The sequence below is a fragment of the Fusarium subglutinans genome, assembly GCF_013396075.1.
Source record: "Fusarium subglutinans strain NRRL 66333 chromosome Unknown NRRL66333_c0000007, whole genome shotgun sequence".
NCBI lineage: Eukaryota > Fungi > Ascomycota > Sordariomycetes > Hypocreales > Nectriaceae > Fusarium > Fusarium subglutinans.
In genome coordinates this window covers 33354-57312 of record NW_023502070.1, presented here as the reverse complement: position 1 = coordinate 57312, position 23959 = coordinate 33354, and the positions used below count along the sequence as shown (strand labels likewise).

The window sequence follows — 23959 nt, the reverse complement described above, 5'->3', positions numbered from 1 at the left end:
CTGAGATGTTGGATGAAGGATATAGAGTAGTAGGGCCTGTCACAAAGTGGCTCGCCCAAAGGGTCACCCAGGTTGATCTAAGTCTCTCGGAGTATTTTTGTCACTTAGAATTAACATCTCAACATGTCTTACTTCCACTCCTGCCACATTTATCCCCCAACACATACACTAGGCTTCAACGGATCTCAACAACCAAAATCCTGAACACAAGCTGTCTTGCAAAGTTCCAGTCAAAGCATCACTACCACTTACACAGCAACTATTCACAACCAATGCCCGATAAGAGGGTTGTGCCATGACCGTGATCGGGAGGCGGAAGATCTGATGGCCGAGAGAGGATGACTCAGCATTCTCTCAAACAGGAAAGGCCCATCGTGTGATGCCGAACAGCGGACCAGAGTGGCAAGCGAACCGAACTCCCCATCGATTACATACTGATGATGCCTGCGCGCGATTCACTATGAGTGCATCCCGGTAGACAACCCATTCGTCTCTTTGAGTAGACTTACCACAAAGCAATTTCGGTGCACGGCAAACGTTTGCCTCCCGAGAAACCGTTAGACGTGGCGGAGGCGCAGACCATCTGCCTACTTGCACGTCATCAAGACACTTTACAACCAACCTTTTTCTGAGCATCAGTACGAAAATCATCATCCCGAAGCACTTCTGGTGCATATAGTTATCAAGCATGGCTTACAATGCCATGATGCTGCCGGTATGTGTTGCGGAGTTTAGAGGGAGCTATCACCGATGGTAACTAACGAGGCTCTAGAACATGGCAGCGACAACAACGGAGTTATGGCCTTCGATTACGAGTATCGCCATGGCTCCCTGGCGGCATATGACTTCAGTCACACCCAGTCGATCGGTCCCTTCGAAGAATGGCGTGGAACAGACAAAGGTGACGGAAGCTCAACGAGTATGTCGCAACCGTTGGACATTTTCAACCACCATACTAATCTGTGTTACAGGTGACCGAATTCCGAATCCCCGAATTTCTTCAACAAGTTGACTTTGGTTCCCTCTCTCGCTCACGATTCTCTTCCGTGACCCCGATGACTGCTCAGACAACTCTTTCCAATGTGGGCCGCATTGGCCTCCGAGCAGCCAACCCCATTTTGCGACACCCTCAATTTCAGCCCCGCGTATCGACCCAGTCGTCTTTCCTACGCTCGTTTTCGCAGTCTTCTTCCGGTATTCTCTCATCTCCTCGTGGTATCTCAACTCTCGGTGCATTTTCTGTTCAGCGCAGAGCGTTCGGCAGCTCCAATGGCATTTCCCGTAACCAGCTGGCAACATTGGAGGAATCCGCCAATCGAAACCCTGGTAATGCGAACGCGCAAAACGCTTTCTACCAGCTCCTCCTCCGTGCCAACATGCCTGCTATTCTTGTGGAACGATATCAATCTGGACGCTTTGCCTCGAACCCTGCCACCAACGATGCTTACCAGCGAGCCCTCACGATGCTTGGTGTTAACGCTAACCAAGCTGCGAATGCGCAGGGTGCTGTGAACGGAAACTTTGCTGGAACTCAATGGCCAACTTATGAGCAAGGCATTGCCAACGCTGCTGTGGCTGGATCCGCCAATGGTGGTAATCCGATGGGCCACAAGGGTGAGCCCATCCACGTTATCGTTCAGGAGTCAACTCGGTCTACTATCTTCCGCTGGGTTAAGTTTTTGGCTATCTTCATTGTGACCACCTATCTCTGTTTCGCGCTTGTTACTATTGCCATCGAGGCGTTCAGTACATTCCGTCGCGGTGGGCCTAGTAGCAAGGCAGACTCTGAGGTCAAGGCTGAGAAGCAAAATACTCGGTTCAACGATGTTCATGGTTGTGACGAAGCCAAAGAGGAGCTCCAAGAAGTTGTCGAGTTTCTGAAGAATCCCGAAAAGTTCAGCGATCTTGGTGCTAAACTGCCCAAGGGTGTCCTCCTAGTCGGTCCTCCTGGTACTGGTAAGACGCTTCTTGCTCGAGCTGTTGCTGGCGAAGCTGGTGTCCCCTTTTTCTACATGTCTGGTAGCGAGTTTGACGAGATCTTTGTTGGTGTCGGTGCCAAGCGAGTCCGTGACCTCTTCACTGCGGCCAAAAGCAAGTCCCCTGCCATTGTTTTCATCGACGAACTTGATGCCATTGGAGGCAAGCGAAACCCACGGGACCAGGCTCATGCCAAGCAGACATTGAACCAGTTGCTTACCGAATTGGATGGCTTCGACCAGGACAGCAAAATCATCATCATTGGAGCCACCAACTTGCCCAAAATGCTCGACAAGGCCCTTACCCGACCTGGACGATTTGACCGTCATGTTAATGTTGAACTGCCCGATGTTCGTGGCCGTATTGCCATTCTCCAGCACCACGCCAAGAAGATCAAGGTTGGAACTGATGTCGACCTCGAAGCTATTGCTGCTCGATGCCCCGGCCGATCTGGTGCCGAGCTTGAGAACATGTTGAATGTTGCCGCTCTCCGAGCCAGCCGGGCCAAGGCCAGTTTTGTTCGGAAGCAAGATATGGAATGGGCCTACGACCGAGTCACCATGGGATCCGAACGCAAGTCAATGGTTGTCACTGAGAAAGAGAAGGAGATGACTGCTTATCACGAGGCTGGTCATGCGCTTGTTCAGCTTTTCGACAAGGAGAGCTCAAACACTCTGTACAAGGTCACAATCCTCCCTAAGGGTCCCTCGCTGGGCCACACCGCCCAACTTCCCCAGATGGACAAGTATTCTTACACAGCTGCTGAGTATATGTCAAACATCCGCGTCGCACTTGGAGGAAAGATGGCTGAAGAGCTACGATACGGTGATGACAGGGTGACATCTGGTGTTTCATCGGTAAGTTTCAATTGAGAAGCTATAGCAAACATATACTCATTTCTCTTAGGATCTCGAGAGGGCCACCGACCTGAGCTTCATGATGGTGACGCTCTTTGGCATGTCTAGTGTTTTGGGACCAGTTGAATATGGCCGAAGATACGAGAACCTCAGTTCGGAAACAAAGGCAACAATTGAAGGCGAGGTTCAGAGGACAATACGAAAGTCGTACGAGGATGTACGAAAACTGTTGACGGACAAGCGAAACGAACTCGACTTGTTAGCCAAGGCTCTTGTTAAATACGAGACTTTGGACAAGGCCGAGGTGGAGAAGGTGATTCGCGGTGAGAGCCTCCCTGGGCGTATCACCGCCCCTAAGGGACCTATGACATTGCCTATCCCTCAGCAAGCCCCGACACCTCCTGGTCTCGGCGGTGTGGCTCATCCCCAACCTCCGGAGACACCAGCGCCACCAGCTGCAGCAGCAGACACATCAAACACTGAAGGGTGAGCCCCGAGGTTTGGTAGTGAAAAACACGCCGAGACTGGGGACAGAGAAGGCGAAGAGGATGCGATGGGTAGTTCCCGCCACATGCATTGTGTGACGCGTGGGAAAAAGCGGCGATGATCCAACTCAAGCGCATATTTCTACAGCGAGCATTGCGTATGGAATTGGATGGCATGCTCTTGCGAGACATGAACGAGAATGGGACTTCCTAGCGAGGGGCGAACTGGCCTGGGCATACGCTTAGCGATTGATGTCTATGTTGATATGGACTTTTATCCGTTGGAGCAAAGTGGCAATGTGAAGGAAGTCAGGAGCCAAGACGAGCCATCATAATCAACTAGGAATAGGAGGTTGATGCAGCGAATCTTTGGTATAGGCCTACACCAAGCGTGTATATGGAATTACCCTCTCGTTTATCAGTCTCGTCTGTAATAATTTATTTTGTATGTGTACTTTATGGATGGTTATGAGATATGTGATATCACTTCGGTTCCTTATTGTGAGTGACCAGATATGTACTTATATATATACATATATATTTATACATACATACATGATCTGATATGCTGGTGTCATCAAACGCGACCTTGGGGCTTATTAATGGGATTGTAGTTGGAGTTGGAGTGAAATTCTCCGGTAGCGGAAGATGAATAGAGAGTTATGTTGCATAGAGTTACAAAAGAGGAAGAGAACGTGGGGGAGGGGAAAGGGAATCGTCGAATCCCCCAACTTGAAATGACGAATGCGGGCCCAGTTTATCAAAGACCCCCCAACGTGTATCCGAGGTATAAGAGGCCATTGACGTCAAACGACGAGATATTGCGTCTTGAGACTCTTCTCTAACTATTGGTACACACTCAGCAAGTATAGAAGCTCAACTATACAATTGCATAACGTTCAATTGGCAAGGCTATCATCATGACAAAGGTTCTCCTCACTGGTATGTTAGTCACGAGATATTCACGTTGAGTCAATCACTAATGATAGCACAGGCGGCTCGGGCTTCATTGCCGGTATGTTGTGCTCTTGGGAACAACGAAGGAAGGAGAGTGCCCATCTAACGAGCTTTAGCTCACACTCTGGAACAACTCCTTGAAAAGGACTACGCCGTCGTGACCACCGTCCGCTCAGAAGATAAAGCCCAAAAGATCCGCAATGCATTCCCGGACAAAGCAAAGGCCGGAAAGCTAGAGATCGTTCTTGTGCCAGATATTGCTATGCCTGATGCTTTTGATGAAGTGGCCAAGACACCAGGACTTGACGCTGTTATTCATGTTGCCAGTCCCTTTCACTACAATATCAGTGAGTCTCAGTGCATCTTGGGCCATGCTTAAAATACCAGACTGACACTATCTAGCCGACCCTAAGAAGGATCTTATAGACCCAGCAGTCATCGGTACAACAGGTATTCTCAAGGCCCTCCACGCCTCAGCACCAGGCGTGAAGCGAGTCGTCATAACCTCATCCTTCGCCTCTATTCTCGACGAAGCACACTTTACAGACGGTTCTCACGTTTTCTCGGAAAAAAGCTGGAACCCCATCACCATCGATGACATTAGCAGCTCATTCATGACTGCCTATCGCGCCTCAAAGACTCTCGCTGAGCGTGCGGCCTGGGACTTTGTCGCTGAAAAGAAGCCCTCTTTCGATATCGTGACTGTTTGTCCGCCTCTGGTTCTGGGACCTGTATCAAAGCATCTTGCTACACTGGAGAGCATCAACACTTCCAATGAGAGGATTGTCAAGCTTTTGAGGGGCGGTTGGAAAGACGAGATTCCTCCTTGTACACCTGTTCCGTTATGGATTGACGTTCGAGATGCTGCTCGTGCTCACGTCAGAGGTCTCGAGGAACCTAACGCTGGTGGAAAGCGACTCTTTGCTACAGCTGGATGGTTCTCGCACCGTGAGATTGTCGACGCTGTTGCCAAGAACTTTCCAGAGTTTAAGGATAGACTACCTGGGCCTGAAGTCAAGGGCGGAGAACTTCCTCCCAAGGATCAGATCTTTAAGATTGACACGCAGGAGACGGAGAAGTTGCTCAAGATTGATTGGATCCGCATTGAGAAGAGTATGATAGATCTTATCAAGTCACTGAAGGAAATTGGTATTTAGAGGATGAGCTAGATAAGCAAGTATGTTACATAGAAGAAATAAAGTAAAGTACTGTAGTGAAAGTGCCTGTTAAGGATATTACATGGATTGTGTGACTCTTGACCACTGTTATCTGTGTCATCATGCATACATACATACATGCGTCGTGTACGATATCCAACGTCTATCTTGGTGATCCCATTATCTGTAGTCTCCGACATAGAATCATTTCTATAAACTCGATGTAGCTTCTGGTGCGGTATGGGCCTAAGTATCTCTGAAGTCTCAGAAAGGCATCGTTCCCTTTCGGGGTGGTGATGTGGGAGTTGATGGGCGGTAAGGAGGTGTCAATGGAAGCGCCCTGGTGGGTGGAGGCCCAGGACTAGCGAGCATGTTGAATGAAGCATCGCGAGATCTCGGGGGTCTTGGGGGAGAAGTTTGGGTGTTATAGCCAAGAGGTGCTATATGAGCAGAAGGCGGAGGAGTGATGATTCCATCGCTGAAACTCAGCGATCCATCATCCCTGACTTTTCCTCCATCAGGTGCCGTCATAACTATCATGGGAACTTGGTTGGCACTGTAGATCCTCGGTGTCCTCTCGTGCCGTGGCGAGAGTTTACTGCTCGTAGGTGAATACACGGGAGACGTAGGAAACCCATTCGGCTCATCAGCTAGAAATCTTCGCTCTCCAAGTCGTGCAGGCGGTGTAAGCGGGACGCCGTCAGGATCTGTATGGGAAATAGTGGGTGAAACCAAAGGCGTAGGTGAGTCTGCGCGAGGAGGCGGTGAAGATGGGTGTTTGATGAGTCTTCGAATATCGGTCTTGCGAGATCGACGTCTTCGAAGGAGGCAGAATATGAGGGCAGCGATGGCGAGGAGACCGACGACTGAGATGATGGCTATTGTGACTTTGACGCCCAAGGGCATTCCTTTGTTGGTATTGTTTGAGTCGCTGCTTGAGGGATCAGAAGTTGCGAGTGTTGAAGGGTCTGTTGTGGTGGAATATGTGGTTTCTGGTATTGAGCTTTGTATTGGAACTGATGTTGTTTCTAATGTTGTTGGCTTTGTCGTTTGGTGTAGCGTACTCTCTGCTGCTGAAGCCCTTGATGTCGTTTGAGATGATGCATCCTGTGACTTGTCTGTTCCTTTTGCTTGCTGACAGTCTTTGTCTTCGTTGAGTGATTCAGGATCACAAATGTGATATGGTTGTGGAGGACCCGGGTCTATTATAGAGTGGTATCCATGACTTTGATGCATTAGTATGAGCGAGTACTCGAGAGATATAGTAGAGATAAGCTTACTCTTGACAAGTATTGATGAGCCAATTCACATTCGCTAGACCTGTTAGCATCTCAACCACCCGAAGCCATCATCACATACGATCTTTTCCACCCTGACCCAGATTATCCACGCCACAAGCCTGAGCATCACAGCAATAAAGCGCCCGAAACGGCTGCTCCTTTTCCATCCAGTCCCTGTCTTGAAGAACCTCGCACACACGCTCAATTGTCTCACCCCCTAGCACCAGCTCCTTGAGGAACCTCTCCCTACACAAGCTGATGCATAGTGGCGGATCTTGAACATCAGGCGCAATGAAGCCCCAGCTGTGGCCGCTGCAGCCTTTTGTCTTGGTGGACATTTGAAGGAGTGAGGAAGAGGGGAAGGGGATGGGGATGGGGATGGGGATGGGGAAAGGAGAGGATGTGTTATTGATGGGACATGCTCTGAGGTTTCAGCTGAATTAAGAGGAGGCAACTCGAAGCGAGAGGGATATAGACGATAATGGCGGAAACAGAAACGGAAATGGAATAGACCAATTCATAAAAGAAAACGGGAAGAGGAGAGGGAGAAAAGAGAAAAGGGTCAAACGAGCGAGGTGAGGAATACTTGAGGAGACGGCATCTCACATAGTTAGCTTGTCCTCTTTTCTTGCCTCTGTCGAGCCTGGACCTATAACAGTTGCAACTGCAGCTGTAGCTGTCACTCTAATCGTCCTGTGATCAACAAATCACAAAACAAAGTCTCTAGGCCCAGGCCCCAAAAGTACGAAGCACAAACCGGTGATAGTTCCCACGGCAGGACCGGTAGCATGGACAAGTGCCTCGGTCGGTGACTCTACCAACATCATACAGCCTCAATTGAGTATGCAATGTAATGTAGGTCTACGTCTTTTGATTGTTCAAGTGTTACACGGCATCAACACTGCAGTTACCCGCGTCCGACGAGAATAGCCTCGTATGCCTTTCTCTCTCTCTTCCACCCACTCAGACTTGGTAGACACGAGGGGGGGCTTGCATCGTGGCGGACGGAGAATATTTCCTATACAAGAAGGTTTTCGAGGCCTCTTTCGTTTGTTTCTTCAGCAGGGTTTCCTAGTTGTGGCTGCCACAATGGATGGATGAATGATGGGTGGGAAAAGGACGGAAAGTCTAGAAGCCGATGTTTGTTGGTGTATGACATGACATGACACTATACAAGGTGACGGTGTTTGCAGGGAAATGGTAGCCGGAGAGTGAGAGAGCGTAGAGAGAGAGAGACATGCTTCAGCTGCGTTGTGTGTTGCAATGGCATAAACGGTCGTTGTTTGGCAGGCCAAGCGAGTATTCGACAAGGATGTTGCATTCTGGGTAACCAATTATGCTGAGTGTCCTTGTTTTCACCATTACAATATTCTCTCTGAGTGAGAATATGTACTGTATATCTTCTCTCAGAGACGACATGACAGGCAATTCTTGTCGAGGTTTCGAGTAAAAGGCTAAGTACTAATGCAAAGGATATGCACATACTATAGTGTCCATTTATATGTATCTATCCTCTTCTCTCGTTCGAGTTGAGTGAGTTCCCCTCAGTTGCGTGTTCACCGTTTGCTCGTGGTTACACAAGACCCTCTATCCCCACTGAAGCCATGTTTTCCCGCGGTTCGAAAGAGCTGAAATGCACTGCAGATTGCCACTTTTTAGAAGGGGTCCTCGTTTGAAGTTTGTTTTTCTCTCATGCCTATAAGACGGTATCTTGCAGTAGATCATCGACCCTCCGCATGTTCGATTCTGCTACTGGTAGACGCTGACACAATCAGAGACACATGATTCAACTCTGCATAACAATTGTTCCAAAATATGCACCTCGCTTTTGCGGTGAAGACGAGACATTACTACTGTGCTGTACCGTGTCTATCTAAGTACCTAGTGCACAACTCTGAGCTGAGTCGAGGCTGACTCGGCTCAGCGCATTAGTTAGTTAGACTCTTGTATGTAGTCCAGCGTCTACCTACATACAACGTGCTCTGCCCTGCCCTGCTCTGCTCACCCTCACATTGTGAAACAGAACCTCTGCAGCAGGGTTTATGTATGCACAAGGGACGAACGCCATCGACCTCTCACCGCATGAAATGAGTCCTACTCACGTGGGAGTTTCTCGAGTCTAGGCACTCGCCCCAAATAGAAACTTCTGTCTCTGTGGTATACACGATTGGCCGAGTCTGAACCTCGTATTTGGCGTTGGCTCTCCTGAAGAGCTGATAAACCCTTGCCTTGCACAAACTCAGCGAACCACTCACTACGCTGCCTGCTAAAGAGCAAGCATTACATACATACAGTAGGCCATACCATCCCGACGGGACTCGTCGACGTCATGACGATAGGCTCTTCGGGAGAGTCATCATCCGCATATGTGATGGATGACGAGCTAGCTATGCTATGGCTTCTTACTCGTCACTCTTCTGGTCATCACATTACACCAAGTGAGATTACTCCGAGTGCATCTTCTCTAGTGACTCTGTCCCAGTCCGTCACTCTTGGCAACTGTAGATTCTCCGAGATAGCGGATTACACACTCGAGTATATTTCCGCAAAGGGAGTCATCTCCTTCGTGATGTGTGACAGGCCGCGCAAAGGACCGATATCTTTCCCGAGGCCGATCATCAGACTGTGCAAGGTGAAGAAATAGTTGATCTCTATCAAGAATCCGACAAACAGCTTCTCAACCAAATCTAACGGATCAATCGCGAGCCTGATACATTTAGGGTTATGACGTTTGTACCATTGTGTTGCATCCAACCAGGTTGGACTACTACCTACCTTACCTAGGTAGGTAATGTGCTTGCGCAAATAACGGCGCCTACCACAAAATGCAAAATAAACTCCAAGCATGTAAAAAAGCATATAGAATATAATTGCAAAAAACAGCAAAAGATAGTTCTTTTGCCGTCAGCAAGACTCGAACTTGCGTTTTCAGTGCTTCGAAGAGCCACAAACTGATGTACTGACCCCTATACGATGACGGCTTGAGAGGATTTGATGCACGAGTGGAGTCATATTTTAGTACATAACCTACTCAAATGATGCCTTCTACCAAAACATGATTATGCATTGAACGCCTTTAAGTTATCCTTACGGAGGATATAAAGACTCTTATCATGGTCCAGCTGGAAGCAGTTGGCGACGACTCAAATGTACAAGAGCGTTGCGCTATATGTCACTACCATCCACAGGAAGACTCGGTGGTATTATAGTACCTAGTGTATATATACTACAGCATTACAGTACCAACCTTGGTCATCTTATGCTTGATCGACTGCATCTCAAAACAAAACATCACCTTCCGAGGCTAACTAGTAACCATGGCGGTATTTTTTTTTTCTTTGACACAAACATACAAGACATGGCGGTCACGATGTTACGTCCAGTCCAGTATATGCTTCCAGAGCATCAATTAAGAATAAAATAAAAAATATATCGAGTTCATACAAGAGCAATGAAATACCGTCTGCCCATAACCGGGTATAATTCTGCAGCACACCGACCCCAAACACCGGCCTTTCCGTTTCCGCGGAGTCTAATCTGCTAGCCGCATCCATATCACCTCCCGGGAAGCCTTGAGCTATAGTATGACCAAACGCGACCACCAGGTATAAAACAAACAGAAGAAAAGTGAAACAAGGAAAAGGTTAGCATCAAGAGCCATTCTGGTGCAAGTGGACCGGGTCCTTTTCTGTAGAGCCCCCAAACTTCTGTCTTGCTCAAAACTTCAACATCTTGTCAAGAGTCTTCTCCTTCCCCACTGTATACAGAGGTTGAACCTGAAACAAAGGCGTCTTGCTGCAGGTCATGTGTAGATTAAAAGTATTGTAAGTTGATGATGTATCGGGCTTTGTTTCTGCTTCCAAACCCTCGCTTCGTCCAAGATGATGGGTGCTTCCTAGTGTTCATCACCTCAATCATCATTCTAGAAGAACGATGGCTTAGCGAGAACACGGTACTCAATGTAGTCCTCGCCGTCAATATTGATGATAGTGCCTTGTGAAACGAGTTTCCCAGTAAATGGGCCTTGCGTCTTACGTTCATACTTCACCCCAGCATACATCTTCGCATCTTCGGCATTCGTTCTTAGTCGGAGGCTTTCCTGACGTGCCCAGACCTTATTAAGACGTTGCATTTCGTCCCGCTCGTGTAATTGTTGCCGCCCATTAACAGCTAGGCCAGGGATGTTCGCTGCAGCTGCTTGGGCTGCCTGAGCGGCCGCGGCTGCGGCTCGTTCACGGTTCGCTGCTTGCATGTGCGCGCGTTCCTGGGCGAGCTCGACGCGTGAAATCTCACGCTCCGCTAGAGCAGATGTTCTTTCGATCGCATTGTTGTTCACCGATGTCCTGCCCGTGCTTTGACGAGGAGCTGGCGCAGACTGAGGAGGAGTTTCGATATCTATGTATGACTGGCGTGCTTCGGCTCTAGCGGCCTCGACGCGCCGACTCTGTCGCAGCTCATGGCCACCATATCCCATTCGCCCTGTCTGATCAGATTCTTCGCCATAATCGCCTGGAAGACGGGGTAGAGCGGGTGCAATAGACAAGGGAGCAGGCGCCTTGTAATTCGTTCCCGCAGCCCTTGCCTGTGCCTCATAAACAGCTTTGGTCTCGTTTGAGGTTCGCTCCCCTTCTTTCTCTCCCATGTCTATCTGATACTGTCGAACACGGCAATATTCCTTGATCTCGTTCCGTGCTAGGTTTTGCAAGTGTGGCTCAAATGCAACTTCCTCGTATGCAATCCAGAGTGCACCAGCCCCAGCGGGGAAATTTCCTTCGACGAAACGTCCGTCGCGCGTCTCTCGTACCAGCTTAACGCGGAACATATCATTCTGTCCCAAGATCCCGTATACTGCATGGCGATCACGAGGGTCCGGCGAGTTAGACTTGGCCCAATGCCCAATGAGAATTCGAGTAGGTCTAGTGCCAGGCAGGGGATCAACGGTATGTCGCAGAGGTTGCGGGCCACCGGGGGCTGGTTGAATGGGAGTGTGTTCAATGACAGGACCATTTGAGGGAGGAGGATTGGCTGGCGCAAACCCTCCGCTCGTCCTCCTCCTTTTGGCATCGCGGTTCTGTTGCAAGTGTTCGGGGAGATCAACACCATAAGCAACCTGGGGTAGATTTGTGCCGTGTTCGGCAGTGGAGTTGAGATTGGCCCGACGGACTGCTTCTTTTACAGCAGCCTTCTCAGCAGCAACTCTCTCTCCCTCAAGCTCGTCTGTCCCAATCGCTTCGGCGCGGATCTTCACATACTCCTTAACCTGTAGCTGGTCTAAGCCCACAAGATGATCCAAAAACACAATCTTGTCGAAGGTTACCCAACTTCCGCCAGGTCCTGGTGGCAAGGGGTATTCGTCTGATATCGTTTCTCCAGATAATGTGGTGGGCTGGATACGGGTCCGTAATCGCTCGCGAATATCGATGAAACCAATGACGGCATGTTTAAGGTCCACTGTGGGAGCCTCCGAGTCTCTCCAATATCCAATGGTGACGCCTCTGACGCTTCCAGTGCTTGAACGTGGAGGTTTGCTCTTCGTCGCAGTTGCTTGTGGTTGTCGTTCGTCAGCGAGAGACCTCACCGGCTCCATCTTCCTTTCATTCAGGCCCTGGAAGATGGAGTTGCGTTTTCTCTTTGGATAGTGGGAAGCCACGGGCTCATCCTCAGCATCTCTCATAATCTCGTCATCGCCTTCAGATGCTGGCTGAATAGGGGACGATTTGCGAATACCGTTAGTGCGGGCGCCCACTACTATCTCGTCCTCAAGTTCGTTGAAGTCGACCCCTGACGGAGAATGCACAGTGCTCAGCGGCTCACTTAGCTCGCTTTCAGCATCTGCATCGCCGATAGAAATCTTGCGACCGTTGATCTGTCTATGAGGTTAAGTTAGATGTGATTCGTTGGCCAGCGCTATATTCTGAAACGCAGGGTGATATAAGACAAATGCGTTGAATGAAGTCAACCACTGCTGAACTCGGGCAAAAAGTAAGATGCCCAACGACCACTCGATCTAATAAAGCACCGGTGTATATAGTACAAGAAAAGATGCGGGCTGAGGCTGATGGGGTCCCGAATCCATCGTCGAGTTGAGGTGAGGTTTGTTAGGTTGATGAAGCCTGATGTGGTTGCAGGGGTGTATGGTACAGTACGAGGTGAAAGATGACGATGTTACAGGGGCAAGGATGTGAGACCAAAGGGGGAATGGGAAGAAGAACTGGGGTACCTGAGGTCTTTTAGAGAAACCATAGTCTTGGGTCCACACCCTGAGGGTGGATGTGAGAGTGCCTGGTTGGCTCCAAAATCCTCCTCTTCTCCAGGGAAAGGCCAAAAGAATAGTTGAGTTTGTCAAAAACGTTGAAAGATGAGAGTGTACGTTGGGACAAAACATAAGGAAATGAATGATACAAAAACGAAGATGAAAGCATGAGCAGGAAAGAAGGCTTGAGCCAGAATTAAACGAGAGAGAGAGAGGGAGAGAGACAATCGCTGCTGCCAGTGGTCACTGAAGCAGGAAAGTTGCAGTCCAGTCCAGTCCAATTCAGTTGCAGCAACATCTCCAACTAAAGAGAGTGAATGCAACTTGCGGCCGTGAGTGAGTGTGTCAGTGAGTGAGTGATTCAGCCTATTCAGTTCATGTTGGGCAACATTCGACACCGCTTGGGATCAGATCTTTCCACTTCCTTGATTCGTCGACGTTGATTAGATCCAGAAAGTCACCGTATCTTTCAATAAATCACGATGAGACACAGTCAGGCCAGATGCGGTCTACAACAATTACCCTTGTGTTGACAAATCGGGCAATGCCAGCTAACTTAGGCCGTAAACCCTTGTTCGAAGCCACGCCACTCGCTCACTCTCTGGCTCAATCACTTGACTGGCTGAGGACGCGAAGATATGATGGCGAAGCAATCGAGTACGACGTGAATGTTTTGATGAGTTTGGGGGAGATTTGAAGACAGAGAGACAGAAGAAAAAGAGGAACAACCCATAACAACAGAGATATGACTTGCCTTGGTGATGCGCTTATAACGGCAGACGGAGCAACAACTGGCGACTTTCCATTAGCAGTACTAGGTGAATGCGCGTTCACTGGTGATGGAGCGCGATCCTTAGCAACTGGAGCTGGAGTTGAGGCCCTTGGCAATGGTGATGGAGGCATGGCTGCTGGTGGAGATGCGGCTCGAGGTGCAGTGGTGGCAGATATAACAGTTGTTGCAACGGTGACAGGCGCGCTCTCAACCAAAGGGCTCTTAACCTTTATGGCGCGGGCAGAATCTGGCGTTGGAACACGAGTTGGTGAGGCAGCTCTGGAAGTTGAAGGCTTGGGAGCAGAAGAGAGCGCGGGTGATATGGGCTCAGGTGGCGCAACCGGCCTGGGCTTGTCGCTGTCGGTATTTTCCATGACGCGACTTGAAGGAATACCTCACTTGGCTATAGAAGCGCGAAAGAGTTGTCGTTAGTTGACTGGTTGCAGTTGATGAAAATGCGATTGGGTTGACTGTTGGGGGCGTTGAAGAGAAAAAAAAGACGGGAGACAGAGAATTAGGTGATGGCGCGTTATCAAAAATCGAGTTTAGGTACAGGTAGTTGCAAGAAAAGAACTGAGTTGACTTGCGCGTCAATGGTCGCAACTCAGGTTGCCAATTAATTACCTTGGGTATTACCTGAGGCTAAGGTAAGGCAAGGCAGCAGAAGACTAACTAGTACAGCCACTGCCACAGATTGGGAGGTGAGGTGAGGTGAGATGAAATAAAATAAGGTCACCTCAGGTAAAGTTGAAGTGGATGGCGTCGGGAAGCAGGAATGGGAGAGTCAAGACCAACACCCTGGTTGGTTGTTTGAGGATCTGATTCTGGAATCTTAGAGCCGGGGGCCCAGGGCTAAAGACAATAAGCGCAGTTAGTTTATCAACTTGGCAGATAGGAAGTTGACGAGTAAAGGACAAGAGAAGTGATTACGTACAGGATAACTCAGAGGTAGGTAGTTAGTTGTACGAGTTGTGTAGGTAGAGACTGAGGTCCATCGAGGAGTACGGAGTAAACAGGGCTCAAAGAGTGAGAGACCGTCGAGTTGACGATGAATAGTCAAGAAAGAGGAATAGGTAGGTGGGAAAGGGATAAGTTAACTTTGGGTTGAGAACGGACGGGAGAATGAATAGTAAGGTACGTGAAAGTCCAGGAATCTCGAAATGGGGGCGTGTGGGGCCCTGCAAAGAGCTAAGGCAAAAGTCAACAGTTACCTTACGTCGTAACGGAATTGCCAGGGAGCCCGGAAGAGAAGTTGTGTGGAAACGGTAGAAGAAAAGAGTGGATTTATAGATGCCTTGGTTAAATCTTACGAAATGAATCAATGACAAGCCAACGCTATCTACGTATCAGTTGAACCAACCCTTGGAGGCGAGGGAATCTCATGCTTGGAGAGCTTGTTCTGCAGCTGTATCAGCACTGACACGATATCTTACTTACTGTTGTGACTGGTCGATTGCTCTAAACTTCTTTTCTCCCTTGGTTACTAAGATTGGCTCTTGGACCTTAAGACCTGGCTCGCCCCTCACTGAACTGGAGTGAGTGACTGTGCCTTCGATTCTCATTCTTCGTTGTTGGAGATTTACGACATCAACCTGGCTTGTTCTGATTGGCCACAAGAGTTGCCAGCCTTGATTCAACATCACACTTCGGTGCACCAAGAGCAGCAACAACGAACTAAAGGTGGGAGAACGTCAAGGTTTATTGCGTTCATCAGGTAACTCGACGTCAGCTCTGCACATACTTAATGGCCATAAAGGTAGTTGTGTAGTTGACCATAGAGAGCGTTCCGTATCAGCCGTCAGTGCTTCCACCCATCATCTCGCTTTCAGCCATATTTGACCTTTTATGCCCACTCATCACTTCTACTCTGGTTTTTCTGACCTCTCTTTGTCTGAATGATAAATCCCCTTTCTTGTGGTTGCGAATGTTCACTCATGAAACATCCCATAGGTGGACGCTTTAGACCAACTCATGCAATGCTAAGCACACGCCAGGGAATATCATCAGCCACCCCCATAGGTTCACAGTCTCTTAGATAAGGTGTTGTCAAGTTCTGTACTCGATGCGACTCGATGTGCCGATACAGCAACTCTAATAATCAACAGTGGCCCTTGTTGTACATATTTTTATTGAACTTTATCACGTCGCATCATTTCCAACGTGTCTTTCCAATTCCCCTCATTGGCACCTATCGGGTTGTGCATCATTCTACCCGTGCTAGTAGACAACTACTGATGCATACACTGACACCGCTCCTCATAAGGCCCCGTGAATAGACGTGTAGGCGAAATGCCAAGGATACGAGATTCCAAATTGGTAGCGAGCGCTGTCCGGTTACAGAGTGATACAAGAACTCGTTCTCCTACCACTCACTAATCGCACCTAGGTTAGTACCTAATGAATGATTCAACTCTATGACTGATCGACTCAGCCAGCCAGCGCAACACCGCCCCCTAGCAGCAGCGCAGCACAGCACGGCGCCAAGACAAGCCTGGCTTGATAGCAACAATGATGCCACGATTTCCCATCAATAGTCACAAGCTCAAGCCAATAAAAGTAAACCCTTCCACATCACATCACAAGTCCCGACAACTCTCCCGTCCTTCTCTTCTCTTCTCCTCTCCTCATCGCCAACAAAATTAGCTCAATTCGGCACTTTCACGTTGTTAATTTGAAACCTTGACTTGTGGTAGCACCCCCAAAAGTCAATATCCTCATGTTGCATATGCCGGAAAGTGAAAAGTTGAGGCATGTGCTGATTGAATAGTGCCAGTACGTTATGATTATGATGACATATTTAGCTCCTTTTGGCCAATCATGTAACAGCATTGTGTTCCAGTTCTGGACCGTAGCCAATAGAGAACAGCGAGACTTTTTGCGGGAAAATCTGCAATCTCGCAACTTCATGGTTCCCGCGCTTATACGCACGCCCTCGAGACGCTAACACACGCCTCTCAATTTGGGCATCGTTCGTCTTTTATTGCAGTTCAGCTTCCTGTGAGAGTCATCAGCCAATTTATGTCTTGGTCAATCTCACATGAATATTTGATGGCAACTGTCCCTCTGGACTCATAACCATATGGTAAACTTTGCCGACAACCCAATTACACCGTGAAACTGCCGAGGTTGAAAAACGAAAAAGGGTATCAACCCTCGAAACTCCAACGGACATTTAGCTCAACTCAGCTCATCTCAACAACCGGCGGTTGTACAGAATTGTACAGTCACACACATAGTGACAGGGCTAAGGACGGATAAATAGCTCCATGCCGCTATAGCGCCCGTGGCCAGTCTTCTCGAATCCTGCCTCTTCTTTGCTTACACGAGTTGATGACTGACTTCTCGTCAGCGTTGCTGAGTTGCTCCATCTGGAGGTCGCCGATACAGTCAAGCAAGATAAGTATCTAGTACAAGTGCTTACGAAAGAATGAGTTCCTAGGACATGTTTACAACAATGACACCAATTCCGAAATGGCTATGCTCATCTACATTAGTATTTTGCCTCATAAGACTTGTGAAACTTGAACTCACAATACATGACTCGCTTGTCATCAGATTCAACGTCAAAGTTCCCAATCTCGTAACGTAACCGGGTCTTCACGATCGGCCCATCTCACCCACTAAGTCCCGACAATTCAACAACCCCTGTAAATTTTATTATTAAGAAAATTTGGACTCTCCTCAGGGTGCCAGAACTCTTTGAGATCTTCACATCGGGGGACGAAAATAGACTAGGTAGTTAGTAGTCAAAGAACACCTCAAGCTATCCTAAACCTATCTCGGTTTTTATGGCACTGAGAATTGTAAAAGTCCAAGTTTTCTCTCATTCCCTAGGCTTTTTCTCGATTGAATAGGCCGATAATACCCACTGCTAGGTCGTCCTGGTTGGTTATCATGAGTTACCGTGCCTCTCTGCCAATTATGCACGTCTCGCAAATCACCAACTCTTTTACTGTGTATGGTTAAGACAAGTCACAGCGTCGCGCCAATTATGCTTCTCTGCATTGTCTATCATCATAATATGCCTGTCTGAGTTTCAAAGTCTTTTATGCCGTGTTGTCATTAATTCCCTCATTTTTGTTGGTCGACTTCTGCCAAGTTGAGTTGTCAACTTCTTCAAATAGTGTCTCGCTGTGATCACAATGTGATTCGTCCGCCACAACTGCATATTCGCTCTCTGGAACAACGCCACTGTCGTTCTTGTTCAGGGCAAGGATTTTGTGTTCCGGACATTCGACGGTAACCGAGTGGAATTGTCATGTCTGTGAAACGCCTCCCGGGTAGCACATAATTGCGACTGGTTGAACTTGAAGACAAGCGAACCAGTCGATATTCTTAGCCGAGGGTTGCCTGTTTAATGTAAAACCTGACTCGCATCTCATGTTGAGATACAGCTGTGGGTGAACTACCAGGGCTGTGAATGTTTTCACTCATCAAAACTGTTGGTGGTAATTATCCCCGGAGTGCAAGAAGACTTCTGACGTTGAATTGAGCTGCCAAAATTACTTAGTTCAAGATTCACTAAATCTATACTAAATTTATCTAGACTTACCTAAGGACTTTTTTTATCACCTAAGACAGAGGTCCTAAGTTTTATTGCACCCCCTTGTTATGTAGTTGGGCACGCATGTCGCATTCATAGTCAAAAGAAGCTGCCGTACAACCGGATTTTGACGTCAATTCATTCGATGTCGTTGCATTCATTTCTTCATTGTAGCTGACATCACCTTCCCCGTCCTCGACCACGGCCTCTACCCCGACCGCGTCCTCTGCCTCCACCACGACCTGTCTTTGGTCCACCTCTCTGGCTGCCTTGATTATCAAATCTCTCAAACAACCTCTCCTCTCCAAATGCCCCCTCTCCAAATCTCATAAAGTTGACGAGGCCGCGATCCACAATCGCTACCAGCACATTGCGGTGTCCGTGCTTTATTCGACGGTACATCCATCCTCCGGGGCCCTTCCAAGCCTCACTGGGCGGGTCGTAAGGTGTAGATTCTAAAAGAGCCCCGATTTGTTCGAGCGTTGGAACGTACGTGTCGCTTGCGTCAACCACCGCAAAGCGGAAATCAGGCGGTGGTGGGTTCTTTTTCGAGAACGGCGGGCCACCTGATTTCCATACGTGAAAGAAAACCCGCCAAGGATCTTGGGGAGGATGAACCATGGGAGGTGTAGGTAGTGGCTTGTGGCGGGGAAGAATGGCAAGTTGGTCGTAGATAGGTCTATAAGCGCGGTAAAGACCTGGTTGGACAAGAGGTCCAGATGGGTTTCGCTTTGGTTGTGATTCTGAGCTGAAGAAAGAGAATAGCCACTGCCATAGAGTCTTGGACTGAGGTGTTGGCGCCTCATAGGGTGGTGCGCGCAGAACGTAGAAGCCTGCTCGCTTCAGATGCGAGTAAACCTGGTATTGTGGTAATGTGATTTTACCCCTCTCACCCTCGTTTCCGATAAAAAGTGAGTATGCCGCCTCAAGACTCAATGGCAGTCCGGCATCATAGTCGTCGAGTCCCATGTCCGTCTTTGGTTTTCCATCACCGCCAGGTAGGATGTCCTCCAGTTGTAAATTTGGCCACCAGAGATCCATGGTCCCTCTCTCGATGAGGAAAATAGCCTCCTCAGGCAAAAGCCAGATTTTCCCCGTACCCAAGCGCTCCTTGTATGCAGGTACCGCCCTTCCAATATCTTTCTGCCATGTTCCGCGCTCATGCTCAACCATGACAACTCTATCACGTAGCCATAAGCCCTCCTTCTCACCAGCTTCCTCTACCTTGGCCCACCAGTCGGGAAAACACCATCCTCGAACCCATGAATCTTCGCGATGTATCCTTGTGTAGCCTAGGACATTGTCCAAGACAGTGCGACTGGCTTCGAGAAGACCATCCTGTGCACGGGTGCCATGTGACTCGAAATCTTTCTCGCCTTTACGAATAGCTTTGCTTGATACGCCGTGCTTGTCAAACATGGATAGGAAGAGCTTAACGTCCGGCGCGTCATCATCAACATCTTCTGGAGCAGCACCACTGGTGCCTTTGGCTGGTTGTGCTGAGGTATTGGGATTATCGTCATCGTCAAAAGCCATGGCGATTACACGGCGAAAGAGCTTTCTTAAGCTTCAGATGGTTTTGAAATCGCGTGAGATACTGTCGGAAAAGGCTTCGGAGGCGCCGAGAATAATATTCGGTCGATTGACGTGAACTGATGTTGAAAGATAATTTTATGCAAAGCTATGAGCTCCGATATTGATATTTTCTGCCCCACCAAAGCTGTGGTAGTATATACTCTAGCAGCGTAGCCATTTCTAACCACCAACGAATCATCATCGCTAACTTGGCCGAGTGGTTAAGGCGCTGTGTTTAGGTTCTCATCAGAAACCAAACCCGCAGTGGGAAACCGCGGAGGTTCGAACCCTCCAGTTAGCAAAATAGCGATTCAATTTTTGCTGTTCCAGTTGTCGCTTAAACGTTTTGTTTATTCGATTTGTTTCTGGATAAATTGTGCTGCTTGCTTGAGAGTCATATATTTAAATGTTTCCAATTAAATGTTATTTCCATTGTTTTTCTCGACTATAATAACCTTGCATTGCTTCCCATTGTCTTTAGAAAGTATTTTCCTTGATGCAATCTCCTCCAGGTCGACTTCAGCTCCTTGTGCTGTATTTGTGACCCTACTCTAGCCATACACTAATCAGTCTATAAGACTTATGGCTTCATAAGATTCACTATATCTCATTCATATATCACTACAATGTGTAGAACATTTACATCGTGCACTTGCCCACTGCCTGTGCTCATTCCTTTGCCCGAAGCGCCTCCGGAACGCCATGAACTATGCCCGTTATTACAAGAGCCCTATCCCTTCTTCGCCAGTTTCCCCAAAATGCAAACACCCCTGGGTATAATTCAACTGGAGGGAAACCTCGATAGCTCAGTTCCGTTATTGCCAGATCCTTTCTTATGCCGTCGTACGACCTATTTCTCTGCCGTTGTGCCGTTACGCTAGATCTGGCATGGGAGATATACTCCCGACGCGGCTTCAGTTGCGGCTCATTGGCGCAACGGCGTCCTGCCATCTTCGGGTGAGCGTGGCGCATGGCAAATAGGTTCTTAAAAACCATCCCTGGACCTCCTAGTTTATCATTCGATGAATGGCTTCTTCTGGCCTCCAACCATACATAGGCCCAATGCTCGTAATGAATCGCGGTCGTTGGCGAGAATAACCGTCGGCGCAGGAAGCATCGGGTTGGCCGGATCGACGTGAGAAGCGTCTTTAGCCGCCTGTTCTATAGCATCCATCTCTTCCTTACAGGCCTGTTGATCTAGGGGGCAGATGACAATCGGCTGTCGTATCATTACATCTCGAGCACCACTAAGATTGACCTTGGACTGTTAGCGCAGACGAGGCATGGAAACCCAAAGGGCGCATACCTTAATAACCAAGTAGAACTCGATTTTGTAAAGGGTAGAAGACGTGGTAAATGATGTGACTTCGTAAAGAGGAAACTGAGGCTTCCCCCGCCTAACAACGCCGTCTGGATCTCTCAGATCCTTGGATGGAAAATCCAGCCCGATATTCGTGGCGTAACCCGCCTCTGGCATCTTTGTCTTAACCGATTGGGTCTGTTTCGAGACCCTGTTGATCTTCTTCGTAGGCTCATCACCTTCTGGGTTGAATGTGATTTCCTCCTCAACAGTCAAGGTAATCTTTTCAATTGTGACGCGTTTCGCTTTACTTAGCCAGTCGAGATTTGGCGACAGTTTGATATAGACTGTGATGGGATCCTTGGGGCCGTAGCTCCACCGGGGTAGATTGATGCCAAGGTGTACGATATTATCGTTGGTGACCAATTTGGATTCGGGCTTGTTATACATTCCAAATGTAGAAAGTGTATCATAGCGTTGTAAAGGTATGGGGAAAGTGTACTTGTACTGGTTGCTGTGGCCTTGCTGAACAGTAACGACGAGTTCGTAGTATGTTTCTGCGGTTCGGCTGGGTAGTTGGAGGGACGCTGGAGGTATACGCCGATTCGACTCTTCGCCGCCGCGACCAAAAGGAATAAACAAAACAAACGGTAGATCCATAGCAATAATCCTCTCGGCCTCCTTTCCAGATGAGCAGCGAAAGAGAAGCTGCTCTTTTCCGACCAGATCCGTGGTCTCGCGGCGGGGGGCGCCTAGATGTCGTTTCGTTATGCTATCGGCATCGGGATGTATTGTTTCTCGGCGCTGAAGACATATTCGAACGAGGGAGACAGGTACGGGCATGGAAAAACCCTGGCCAGGGCGAATCTCGACTTTTCCTTCGATGCGCGGCTACAGAAACCAGCAATGTCAGCATAATGAGGTCCGGCGCACTTGAACTGGTGAGGTAAGGATGAGGGCGTAAGCAAAGACGAGCTGAAGCTGAAATTGACGTACCAGAGTCGCAGAGATACCAGGATAGCCCACGAGAAAGCTACTGTTTGGAGGACCCGAGACCCTCACGCTCGCAGGGCCCGACATGATGGTGGTTTTGTTGATGCAGCGTCAGGCTTAAGGTTTGTGAGGCCCTGTGAGCCGAGTATCCTAGTGAGGGACGGTACCTAGAGCGGCGGTGTCGAGGGGGGGGGGGGGGTGGGGGGGGGGGGGGGGGGGGGGTGACGGCGACGAAGCGGGATCGGGAACGGAGGGGGCGGCTGGCTGAGCCCCGATGTCGACGAAAGCGTCGGGCTACGCCAGAGCCAGGATATGCAGAGAGTTGCGATGCCAGAATTGAGCGTAAATGCTGAGGAATTGGTGAAGTATTGGTGTTCATGAATCCAAGAGTTGCTAAGCGTCGCTTGTAGGTTGGTGGAGGGGAAAGTTTATGGAGCCCTGGCGACGAGACCAGTAGCTGTGTGCGAAAGACAGACAGCGGCGGGTTGCTTGTGTTGGGGTCCTAGGCTACAGCCTTCAGCTCCCACTAAAGCAAGGATACCTACCGGTTTACTTTCTCCAGCTAGGTAGTTACCGGAGGTGTTATACTATTCACAGAGTGCGGTTGTCTATGAGGAATGCGTCAATGTTGCCAAGATCTTGTTGGGTGGGGGCAACAAGCAGCGCTCTGGTTAATAATTCGACGTGCAGTGAGTTGAAGAATATCGGAAGACGCTATGTTGTTGAAAATGACGAGAGCATCACCAGCCAGGATGACGTCTGAAGATGGAGGGAGGGGTTGTTCAAGCTTCGAATCGGACCAGAAGCCGGAAGAAGCAGGTCAATAAGCAGAAGTGCTTGCAGCTAATGAATGAAAGAAGAAGCTGATCCAAAGAGAAATAGATAGTTAGGTTAGGATAGTTACGGGTCGGATGGGAATGGCATGGGATGGAAGACACTGGAGGCTCAGCCTAAACGTGGAGTGCAGAGTGGAGTTTATGCAGGTAAAAGGAAGGGAATCGGAGCTGAAGCTGAAAGATGCAACCCTCTCTCTCAGCGGTCTTCGCAGAAACGAAACGAGAGAAACGTCAAAGAAAAACAGTGGCAGAAGTATTGCTTTTTCACCGAAACAATAAAACCCCCCAGCCCGCCTGTAAAAGGCCCTAATACTAAGCGCTTGCCTTTCCTCTTCCCTTTTCGACGTGTAATCAATTTACCAGGTTCAGGGTCCTGTCAGCATTCAAAAGCGCCTTTGCCAAATCAGAACATTTGATGGAAATCCGTTCATCTCACGCGGTAAGGCAGTCTCGAAGACTTAAGGCTGACTGCCCAGACAATATGTGGAGGCGGCGATGATGAGAGCGAAATGAATGATATTCGTATCGTATATGAAGGTAACTCAGATTAGTACTTGGATATTCGATATTGATCGAGTAACTGTTTAAGACATCGATATAGGTAATGTCTTGGCTTAATAGAGTTATTCTTAATTAGCTCGTTGACCAACTCTTAATGCTCTTAAGCTGCACGGTCGTTGCTGCAGCACCCGCTTAGTTAGTAGAAAGGTACAGTATGAAGATACTGTCACTGGATTGGGCCATCAGATCCATGTGATCGCTAGTTCCATTCTTTAAACATGGATGAATATTACCTGCGTGTAACCGAGTCTCGTTTCCGCTATTGGCTAACGTCTTACAAGAGATTGTGCCGAGATATATGTATGCAACATTCTCTACCTAATACGACATGAGTTTCTCTGAAATACTGATATTTTCTATATCAGTCAATGGACGAATGCTTTCATTCCTGCCAAGCATTGACTTTCAATCAA

General features: G+C 48.6%; 6 protein-coding genes across 6 annotated transcripts; 2 read left to right on the top strand and 4 right to left on the bottom strand.

Moving 5' to 3' along the window:
* Positions 1-688: 688 nt before the first annotated feature.
* FSUBG_1335 (ATP-dependent metalloprotease) lies at positions 689-3324 on the top strand (the record flags this gene model as incomplete). The annotated part of the gene is made up of 4 exons (XM_036678231.1): positions 689-715; positions 773-919; positions 972-2834; positions 2884-3324. 4 exons carry the CDS (start codon positions 689-691, stop codon positions 3322-3324), a joined length of 2478 nt encoding a protein of 825 aa, XP_036543045.1.
* Positions 3325-4239: 915 nt separating this feature from the next.
* On the top strand, positions 4240-5433 carry FSUBG_1334 (dihydroflavonol-4-reductase; the record flags this gene model as incomplete). Its single annotated transcript, XM_036678220.1, has 4 exons — positions 4240-4261; positions 4314-4334; positions 4393-4623; positions 4679-5433. 4 exons carry the CDS (start codon positions 4240-4242, stop codon positions 5431-5433), a joined length of 1029 nt encoding a protein of 342 aa, XP_036543044.1.
* Positions 5434-5697: 264 nt separating this feature from the next.
* On the bottom strand, positions 5698-7051 carry FSUBG_1333 (uncharacterized protein; the record flags this gene model as incomplete). The annotated part of the gene is made up of 2 exons (XM_036678209.1): positions 5698-6635; positions 6793-7051. The coding sequence occupies 2 exons, from the start codon at positions 7049-7051 to the stop codon at positions 5698-5700; spliced, it is 1197 nt and encodes a 398-aa protein (XP_036543043.1).
* Positions 7052-10635: 3584 nt separating this feature from the next.
* FSUBG_1332 (uncharacterized protein) lies at positions 10636-14112 on the bottom strand (the record flags this gene model as incomplete). The annotated part of the gene is made up of 2 exons (XM_036678198.1): positions 10636-12583; positions 13586-14112. 2 exons carry the CDS (start codon positions 14110-14112, stop codon positions 10636-10638), a joined length of 2475 nt encoding a protein of 824 aa, XP_036543042.1.
* A 4349-nt stretch (positions 14113-18461) lies between these two features.
* On the bottom strand, positions 18462-19817 carry FSUBG_1331 (tRNA-splicing endonuclease; the record flags this gene model as incomplete). The annotated part of the gene is made up of 1 exon (XM_036678188.1): positions 18462-19817. One exon carries the CDS (start codon positions 19815-19817, stop codon positions 18462-18464), a length of 1356 nt encoding a protein of 451 aa, XP_036543041.1.
* A 1054-nt stretch (positions 19818-20871) lies between these two features.
* On the bottom strand, positions 20872-22236 carry FSUBG_1330 (arrestin domain protein; the record flags this gene model as incomplete). The annotated part of the gene is made up of 3 exons (XM_036678177.1): positions 20872-21114; positions 21163-22047; positions 22153-22236. 3 exons carry the CDS (start codon positions 22234-22236, stop codon positions 20872-20874), a joined length of 1212 nt encoding a protein of 403 aa, XP_036543040.1.
* Between the last annotated feature and the right edge of the window lie 1723 nt (positions 22237-23959).